This window comes from Siphateles boraxobius, unplaced genomic scaffold (genome assembly GCF_051911475.1).
Source record: "Siphateles boraxobius isolate OS27281-9 unplaced genomic scaffold, OSU_SipBor_1 30, whole genome shotgun sequence".
Lineage (NCBI taxonomy): Eukaryota > Metazoa > Chordata > Actinopteri > Cypriniformes > Leuciscidae > Siphateles > Siphateles boraxobius.
In genome coordinates this window covers 8743186-8753816 of record NW_027508920.1, presented here as the reverse complement: position 1 = coordinate 8753816, position 10631 = coordinate 8743186, and the positions used below count along the sequence as shown (strand labels likewise).

General features: G+C 34.6%; 1 protein-coding gene and 1 long non-coding RNA gene across 2 annotated transcripts; both read right to left on the bottom strand.

The window, feature by feature from the left end:
- Window positions 1-7438: 7438 nt before the first annotated feature.
- LOC143757426 (uncharacterized) lies at window positions 7439-8106 on the bottom strand. The gene is made up of 3 exons (XR_013210522.1): window positions 8067-8106; window positions 7684-7969; window positions 7439-7571 (listed from the first exon to the last, which is right to left on the bottom strand). It is a non-coding gene; the product is annotated as an uncharacterized LOC143757426 (long non-coding RNA).
- A 355-nt stretch (window positions 8107-8461) lies between these two features.
- LOC143757148 (uncharacterized) lies at window positions 8462-10003 on the bottom strand. The gene is made up of 3 exons (XM_077248098.1): window positions 9874-10003; window positions 9552-9623; window positions 8462-8609 (listed from the first exon to the last, which is right to left on the bottom strand). The coding sequence occupies exons 1-3, from the start codon at window positions 9993-9995 to the stop codon at window positions 8462-8464; spliced, it is 342 nt and encodes a 113-aa protein (XP_077104213.1). The 5' UTR covers window positions 9996-10003.
- Window positions 10004-10631: the final 628 nt, after the last annotated feature.

Genomic DNA, 10631 nt, shown 5'->3' with positions numbered 1-10631 from the left:
AACCTTTTTCAGTTAAGTAAACCAAAAAAAATTACATAAGTAAATGGAGTTATTGTCTACTTTATGTATATTTAATGTCGGTCTATCATCATTTTGTAAAGAAAAATACTGTTGAAATAAAAGATTGTACCGCTTAACTCATCATTCTTTGCGACCGTGTCGGAGCTTTGGAGTTTCACAATTTTATAATAAAATGGTATTATAAGTCTTGATTCTTGCGCATTAATAATTTAATGAATAAATACTAGATGAGAATATTTAAGAGATTAAATATTTCAGTGAGCCTGTGGATTTCCCCATCCCATTATGCTGTATAGGGGTGTACATTTGAAATAAAACGTTATTTATGTGTTTTAACAGCAAGATAAAAACATGTTAATGTTTATATTTAAAAGAGTTTCTGATATGTTAGTGTTTTACCATAAAGTGTAGACCATGATAATAATAATTAAAGCGGTTTTAATCATTATAAAAACAACTACTTTGGGGATGCATTGGATGCGACAAAACCAATAAGAGTCTTTACCGAGTAAAGATTTTGTAAAAGGTTATCTTATTATTAGATATATTTGTAAAGGTTGTTGAACACTATCCCTAAATAAACGAAACAATTGGATTATTTGAACTTAATAGTTTTGGACTAAATTAAGAATGTTAACCTGATTCAACTAAATGGCATTGAATTAATCTTATGTAATAAACTTAAGTTTACTGAAATAAACAATGTTAATTAAATGCGACGTTACCCCGCTATGCAGAACCTGTTGACATAAAAAGTTGAGTAAATCCACCAGTTGTTTTCCAACAAAATGTTGATTAAAAGTTCAAAACATATGGATGGGTGAATGGATCGCGATAAACTCTGTTTAGAAAGTAGCTAGGATGTATTTTATTTTGCGCAGACTTTAAGTGAACTTTTACCAACTATTAAGATGTTAAAGTTCAGTTATAGACCTTTAGCGCATTATTGAGTAACCGAATTCAGGGTTGTTCAATAGTTATCAAGCACCCGCACTTGGTGAGATTATTCAGAAAAAGTAATTTTCTGATAAATCATCGTACACGGATACACTGTGTTTTGAGGGTCACTTATAGAAAGATGTATTCATTCTTTGTTTCGGTGTATTTTTAAAAACATAGATAGATCTACATAGATGTTTTACACAAAAAACATTTCAGAGATCCTTGTGCGGTGTTCTGTAGCCGCATAAAGGGGTAAAATATACATTTAAGCGCTATTTAAAACTAGGATGGTATAATATACTGTAAAATACTGTAAAATATACTGTAAACCATAAAATATAATGTAAATGTCTCAAGCGAAGATGATGGTTTAAACCGTCATTTTATTAAATCACGCCAATTCATGCGAATACTGTCAAATATGAAAAAAGAGAAGACATAGAGTTGACTAACATTACCGCTAACTGTAGGAACCAGATATCCAGGGGGAAAGTGTAAAGAAAAACACCATACAAAACATTACAATCACACCCGGCGATACGATAAGTGTTACGATAGTGTTGTTCAAAATGAAACCGCGGTAAACAATTTAAAACACTAGCGCTGTTAAACATGCGGTTCAATATAAACAAGAATCCATCTCTAATGCGACTGAGCTCGTTTCACATATAACTGTTGATAGTTAGGTATAATCGTTAGATAATTTATCAAACAATTGAAATTTACGATATGTTAAAACATTTTGATGATGGGCTTGCACAAAGCATTGACCAGCTCCTTGGCAATGCTTTCACAATTCACACAGTCAAGCAGTTCCCTCATCTTCATCCGGCGTGTTGGATTCGCTCGCACATTTGCAACTGATTCATTGTGCAAGTCAAGATCGTCAATGATTGGATCAATGTTCTTCATATTTTCAACCAACTGACTGGTGTTTGCTTTCAGAAACCCTTGATGATCTGAGAATATAAAAATAGAAAAATTAAAACAGGAAAAGGAAAATGAAGGCAAAATGGGGAAAGAATATAAAGATTGAATCTAACCTTGTATTGACCTGTTTCTCTTCTTTCCCAGTCGCCCCTTTTGGACAGTATTTGGCTTTGATAAAATCTGTAGTAAAATAAATAAGTGCCGTAAAATAAAAGGCTATAGTTACAATTCTGAATAATCCAGGAGCATGACACCAGATAAGATAAATTCATCATGACTTAACTTGATTCAATAGTACCAAAATATTTCAAATTTGTACATGATACTGTTAGATCAGAATGTAACTTTCCTTAAAATTGGTCCCAAATAGTTAACTCGGACTGCTTAATTAAGATTAATTTTATACATTACATAGGCGAAAAACTGTTTTAATAGTTTTTCATGCATCACACTTACAATTTGCCGGTACATTTGATTCGTCAGAAGTTATGTTGATCTCAAAGGGGGAGCCATGAGTTAAATCAGTTATCATAGGCGAAAACACATGGCCGCCATCAGATGAAGAGATTTTGCCTGTTTACATAAAATATCTGTCAGTTCATCTGTCAATTGTTCATTTATTTTATTATTGCAGCCATGAATTGAGTTAATTCGTCGCTTTGATAAAATCATCAGTAAATAAAAGGCTAATGTAGTATAGTAAAATAATCCAGGAGCATGACAAATTTGTACATGACGCTGTTAGATCAGAATGTAAATTTCCAATTGGTCCCAAATAGTTAACTCGGACTGCTTAATTAAGATTAATTTAATACATAGGCGAAACTGTTTTATTACACTTACAATGTGCCGGTACACTTGATTCGTCAGAAGTTATGTTGATCTCAAAGGAGGAGCCATGAGTTAAACCAGTTATGATAGGCGAAAACACATGGCCACCATCAGATGAAGAGATTTTGCCTGTTTACATAAAATATCTGTCATTTCATCTGTCAATTGTTCATTATACAGCCAATAGAGTACCTGCCCCCTTTTTCACAGTCGCTGGTTACCGGAAGTGTTTTTACTTCCAGAAAACGCCTGTTGCACTCTATAATGTTTATCATTAAAAATAAATATAAACCACACTAACATGTTACTTGGATGTCCGGTCGTCCTGCAGTGTTTGCTGTCTCTAGAGAGAGAGAGAAAAGGAAAGACCATGTTATTTTAAATGGAAAAAAATCATGCAATCATCCTATAGGCAGTAACGCAGTTCATTACAGTACAATGATGAAGTTTACAGTTCTTTTCCATTCAGGGGAGCATAATATCATAAATATTGAACCATCTGAAAGAAGACGCTTGACAGTGTCCCAGCGTCAGAATGTACAACTAAATTATGAGAATGTGAAAAACGCTAGGCTATATAAATAGCTTTGACTTAACTTTTATATATTTTGGTTATCACATTGTGCCATTCATATTTACAGCTTACATTTTAAACAATTTTATCATGCAAAGTGCTAAAAGTTAAAATCAAAGACAAAGTAAAGGAAGAATTAAAAAGGAATATATATATATATATATATTTCTGAAACATATATGATGCCAAAAACATTTGATATAGAACATATAACAATGTGTAAGAGCAACAAAGCATGCTAGAGGGTAAGCTAAACAGCAATAGTACGTTTAAAACACTAATGAATTATACCGTCTTTTCCTTATGTATAAACAATCTTTTTAAATAAAACACCGTAGCATAAATGAATTATAGAGACAATACTCACTTTTAGACATGTCTTTTGATGAGGTGGTAAGAGGAGTGAGGGTGCAAAAGTTTTTGGTCCAGAAATGATTTGTCTTGACTTTTTATAAAGAAGAGGCTGGGCAAAATACTCTTGGAAAACGTCAGAGCTGCGTGTCCACAATGTTCTTTCAGTTTTTTTTTTTTTCAGGTTACACATGGCAATAAATTACTATAGCCGCTTAAGGACTAAATTGTTGGGTCTTTAACAAAAAAGCCTCCAAAATGGAGGAGGTCAAAGGGCATGTTTTCCTGTTATATAGTATCATCAGCTGCTCTCCCAAAGTCTGTTCATGCAGCCTACAGACAAACTGTCACATCAACAAATGCTAACATTTTAAAGTTCTACATATATTTTGAGTAGATAACCGATAGTATATTCTCAGTAAAGGGTTTCACCCTGTGTGTTTCCACACTGATTAAGGATAGTTTGGGAGATACAAGAAAAGTAAAAAATGATATACACCTTATACGTGCAATAGATCATATAGCTACCATAGAAAAAGTAAGATCATGCTTTGAATTAAGAGGAGTAAAATTAAATATGCTGTGTGATGGACCAAAAAAGGTACATCGCGTCTCTGAAAATGTACAGTGGTTTTCTAAATGATACAACTTTATCTAAATAAGAGCAATGTAGAGTCCTGGGATTTCTTAAAAACAAAAACAACAACTACAAAAAAAAAACATTGTGACAAACTTTGACAACATGTTTCATGCGGCATGGACAAAAAATACTTTTTCGAAATATTTTTGACTAAGATACCAAAGTACGGTTGTTGCTTTATTTTTTGAACAGACGCTTTAGTAAAAATAATAGCTTAGGTTAAATTTATGTAAAATCATTTATATCATACATAAGTCTTCTAAGAAAATAAATAGAAGATACAATTTTAATAAAACGTTAAAGCTTTGATTTAAACAGTCTTTTAATTTTAAAAGATCTAATTTAAGCTTTTAAGATTTTGAAATGAATTTAGTATGAATAAAACTTTGGAAAGCAGACTAACTTTACATATGCTATGAAATTGTGTCCCAGAGGCTCATCTGTCCTGTATCTCGGGGGTCATGCATTCATTTCACCCTGTAGTTTATCACTGAAGGAACCAGGAGGGCTTTGTTTATGACTTTGGATTGTTTTTATCATTGCATAAAGAACTACATCTTCGGCACTATGAAAATGTAAGGTATTTTTATATACTTTTTTATATAAATTCATTTAGCTAAAACTATGTTTAAATTGTTTGAATTCATTTTAGTAACATACTTGTTATTATTCTATATTTATAATCATTTAATTTAAATATGGAGATTAGTTAATTTATGGAACTGAGTTAGTGTGAGTGCAATGTATGTAAAAACAATGTAAAGATGTTGTTTTCTGTGATGGTCGTGTTTGTGTACGGGATTAAATATGCTGTTACAGTACAAAAATCATTATGGCTATATTAATAAAAATTATACTTTAGGTCACCGTTAAATAAAATCATTACAGTAATCTTCAAAAGATAAATAGAAGATACGACTGTATTACAACGTTTTTATTAAGACTTTAAATAATTCATTGAATTGAATTATCTTTTATTTTTAACATTAACTTTTAAGATTAACACTAACAAAACATCCTCAACGTCTCATACTGCTGGCTGAACACACACACACACACACACACACACACACACACACACACACACACACACACACACACACACACACACACACACACACACACACACACACACACACACACACACACACACACACATTCCTCCACCACTCTAAATCACAGAGTGTCACAAACGCTGGTGTGGGAGAAAAACACTCAGGGATATTTTGTATCAAAACTTTAAACTTATTGCATCTTTGTAAATACATTCATACGTTAAAAGGACAATGATGTGTTGGGATTTACTTCTTCAATTCTCTGAAAATGTAAGATGATTTTCTTTATTTTGTGTTCATCTAAAACAAAACTAATTGGTGCACTGTGTTTCAGTAAATTTAGAAAAGATGGTTATTTTTAAAATGAACGATATAATCATATCATTTATATACTTTTAAAGAACAGAATGTATTTCAACTCTACTTAGGGTGAAGATAATATATTTGTAAATGACTAAATGTAAATGTTATAACCGTTTCATATATACTTGTAAATAACAGAACGTTTTCAACTTTAGTTAGTGTGAAAATATTATATTTGTAAATGACTAAATGTAAATTTTATAAATATTTCATTCATATACTTTTAAAGAACAGAATGTGTTTCAACTTTAGTTACTGGGAGATATTTTCTCACTTTCACCCCCCAGCAGGGGGTGCAGGAATAGGGTGGTGTCTCACTCACAGACAGACGCACACACTTAGCACGGAGACCATGCCTGTCATGCGCTGGTGTTTGAGAGACTGAGGGGAGGGAGGGTGTCACACACACACACACACACACACACACACACACACACACACACACACACACACACACACACACACACACACACACACACACTCCTCCACCACTCTGAATCACAGAGTGTCAAAACACAGAGTGTTTAAAAACTTTAAACTTATTTAATCTGAAATGACTGCTTCAGTAGATTTTTAGTAAGATATTTATTTTTGTTTTGAAAAGATATTGTATTAACCATTTCATTTATATACTTTTTAAAGAACAGAATGTGTTTCAACTTTAGTTACTGGGAGATATTTTCTCACTATCCCCATTTATATAGCGTGCTCAGGAATGCCAGGATATCGGATGACACGCACACACTCACAGACAGACGCACACACACACAGTGCGGAGACTGTCAACTTTAATCCAATTCTTCACCATAGTGAAACGGTAAGATGATTTTACTTTTGTAATTCTAATCTATTTTAATCTATATGCGACATTAGAAAAATAATTTTCTCACCCCGACACGGAGGGGATTTCCCACACCAAGAAGTTATTTCCCCCGGGGTCAATAGGTCAAAATCAATGGGGCAAAGACAACTGGCAAAGACAACTGGCAACTTCATATATCATACAAAGGTCAATAGGGTAAAGACAACTGTCAACTTGATCGATCGATAGGTCAAAGGTTAATCCCTACATTAAAGGACCTCCGGAACATCCTCCGGAATGTACTGTCAACTTGATCGATCGATAGGTCAAAGGTTAATCCCTAAATTAAGCGACCTCCGGAACAACCCCTCCGGAAGATCAAAGGTTAATCCCCTACATCAAAGGACCTCCGGAACACCCTCCGGAAGGTCAAAGGTTAGCCCCGCCCACCTGTCAATCATAGGGTCATAAATCATTTTGACATAAGGTGAATCGTATAACTACTAACCCCTTTGCTGCCCTGCCTAAAAAAAATAAAAAATAAAAAAGGGAATTAGAAATAAAAATATTGATTAAAAATATACAAGTTAGACAATAGTGAAATAATGTTTTTATCTAAAAAACTGACTGCATGTATCTTCTTGCCCAAGTTTTTGGAACCATGCCACATGTCTAGAGTGTGCAGTACTCCGCTATCCTTGTATTTCCCTTTAACTGGGTCTTTTGAATAAGAGTACAACAGAAATGTAATTAGATAAACTGTTTCAGTGTCACATTAAATCCTTAGAGCTCAAGCTAACATTTATTACTAATATTAGAAGGACTGTATTGGACTTACTGAGGAGAGCAGATATCTGTGAATGTGCATCTGTGCAAACTTCTGAAAGTTTAACCTCATGGTAGAGCTGGTCAAAACTCCTTCCCTCTCCATAATCACAGAATTCCTCTGCGTCTCTCGCTTGTCAATGTTGACTATTGATAAAATTTCTTTTGTGTCATTCTCCATGATGGTGTAGGTGCAGTACTGAGCACAAAACCCTGGACTGTCCATACGACCATCACCTATAAAAATTAACAGATGCACAAGACAAAAAAAAATCTTGTCAAACCTGGGGACAACTGTGTCATCAGATATGCATGAGATCATTGCCAAGGTTGCTATAATTATACTCACCAAGTACTACAACATTGTCTTTTGATTGTAGCCTGGAAACTACTTCTGCTCTGTGGGTGTCCCAAAATTCTTTGATGGTATCAACACAGTATGTGTCCTGTATTTTGAAAAAGGTTGACCGCTCCACTATTCCCATATTCATAAACTTGAAGAGCAATGCAACTTTGCCATAGTTGTTGCCAGACAGTAATATATTTGATGCCAAAAGGGAGTCCCCAGCTTGCATCCCGTACTTGAAAGTAGGCTGTGAGTTCCATTGCCACACACAATGATTGTTTGGACAGATCTGGCAAACATATTTATAAACACATTTAACATTACATTTTAATTTTAACTTTAACCATAATTAAGTTACAACGGACTAAACACAAAAATTAACATACCCATTGCATGATGACAGCTGTTCCTCTGGACTTGGTCTGGATCTGGAATGGTCCAGGGGCCCCACATTCCTCCAATGTTGTTGGGTCTTTCACTGCACACGTTGGAATTGGCAGCAACAGATACTCTGCAAGTTGTTTCAAACAGACATGATAAGTGATGGCTGCAGGATGATCAATGATGTCATCCTCACTCTGGACTTTAACTATTTCGGGCACTGGTTTGGATTCTATTGGCTCTGGGTCTAGAGTGTCATGCACAGTGTCCTCCATGCTGATGGCTTGAAGAGCATCCAGACATATTTGTTGTTGAATGGCACCACAAGTCCTGATGGAATAAAAAAAAAACAATAGTAAAAGAAAATAATTTTTATTAAAGACAAACATTAGTTAGGAACTTACCGAACACATAAAGGTGGGTTGTAATCATCATCATCACTTTCATCATAGTCACTGTCCTCCTCTATGGTTTCCTCTTCCTCTGATGTTGAAACATCTCTTGTGTCCTCATGTGGAGTCCATGTCCTGTCCTCAGCCCAGTCAATACTATGTAGATAGCTTAAAATATTAGTCAATGACACTCAACACGTCTAATATCCGATTAAATATGTAAAAAAGTATTACAACTTACACTGAGTTTTGAATGTGATTGAAGTCACTTTCATCAATTTCATCATGAATGTCCAGCGATGACATACTAACCAGAACATGTACGAATAACAAATTATAATACTGAATGTTTGCTGACACACATAACACAAAGTAGTTTTCTCTGTCTGAATTGTCTCAGAAAAGTTCAGTGTTATTTCTAAAAAACATTACTTATATCGTGCCAGATATATTTTTTTACCCTGACTGCAGAGCCAATACTAAAGAAACATATACCTAAAATAAATAGATCTCACAAACTTTGCTTCATGATTACCACTACTATAATTTGATATGTCAATTTAAATCTGTTGCATTTAATAAATATAATAAATAAACAACGTAAAAACCATAACATCAATGTCACATGCCTGTCCTGTCTTGTGTTGCACATGGGTGTTTGTTATGTTGTGCCATGTGCTGTTTTGATTGTTGATCCCTCCCCCTCGTTATCTGATTAGTGTTTGAGTTGTTCCACCTGTCCCCTCTTGATTTGTTCCCTTTTTAAGTCTCCTCTTGTTTGCAGTCTTTGTCGGTTCATTGTCAGACGTTTCCTGGTTTGGTCTGCGTGTTTTTAGTCAGTGTTTGTTCTGCGTATTCAGTTTTTGTTCATGTTTCTTCGATTATGTTTTTTCCCCCTTGTGGGTTTTTGCTTTGTGTTTAGTTTTCTTTTGTTAAATAAATCCTTATGCTGCATTTGAGTTCTCTCTCCCCTTTTGTATCGTGACAATCAATCCTTTCATATTGCTGTACAACCAAGATTAACATATCAGAGCTACAATTGATTTGTTTCAAGCCAGAATTCATTCTGACATAAATAATAATTTTTTTATGACTTACCTTGTTTCTAAAACCTGAATAGGAGTCTCCACAAATTCACTGCAGCCCAGACCTTCCTCAAAGTCATCATCTCTGTAGAAAATCAAATAATGGAGGTCAAAACATAATCAGATTGTTCACACATTTATCAGACATCGAAGTTTACTTTATATGCTATGTCTATATCAATTTGATTATAAATATCAATTGTCCTTATGTTTGTACAATGAATCATACATCATAATCCGTCAGACCACACACACAATAACACACCATGAATACTGCTGAGGCTAAACCAACACAGTGAACTTAGTAATATAGGCTTTCACAATAATTTTCTTACCTATCTGAGGATGAGTCGCCAATAATACTTGAAAGGGCAGGGATAGGATGCGTGGTCATCTGATGTTTGTTTGGTGTTGATGTTATAGGCAAAGCTTCACCGTGATATCTACAAGCAACCATGCCATACATAATTTGTCAGGCCTGTTTTCAAATCATCTAACAATAAGTTGTGTAGTTCTTATAAAATGAAACAAATAAATCAGAAATACTTACTTTTCAAGCAGAAAAGTTGCTAACTCTGCATCTGTTTGTAGTTTTTTAAAAACACGTAGCTCCCTCCACCTAGGAAAAGCCACTCCGATGTTTACCCTCATTTTATTTCGCGCTCTGTCTACTTCCTTCTTTTTCGCTTGTTTAACGTCATCATTTTTTTTCCGTTTACTTATCTTTGTTGGATGAGCAGGAACCAGTCGAGCAATTGGCAATTTTGGTGGTTTGCCCTCCATTAGAACAGCTGCACACACCGGCAATCTTGAGTGCACGCGCTGTACGCGCTCGCGCTGTTCAAGAGAGGGGTGTGATCAGCGCGTACACGAGAGTGATTGACACTGCTAAGACATTCCTCCTGGCTCTGATTGGTTTATTCTGACCGGGAGCGGTGTATTTCTGCAAATGGCAATAGGACCACTGGGAGGAGCCAAAGGAGCTTGATTTTATCACTGATTATCTGTCTCATGTTCTACTGTCAGGATATAATGACAGTTTTAATAAATATGTTAGAAATATTTGTTTACAATTTCTACCTACTGCAACTTT

Excerpts from the sequence above, each read along its gene's own strand:
- LOC143757148 (XM_077248098.1), bottom strand. The coding sequence starts at position 9,995 with ATGGTTGCTTGTAGATATCACGGTGAAGCTTTGCCTATAACATCAACA. Across the intron at positions 9,624-9,873 it reads GGCGACTCATCCTCAGATAG|AGATGATGACTTTGAGGAAG; the intron begins GTAAGAAAATTA and ends GATTTTCTACAG. Across the intron at positions 8,610-9,551 it reads ATTCAGGTTTTAGAAACAAG|TATTGACTGGGCTGAGGACA; the intron begins GTAAGTCATAAA and ends CTATCTACATAG.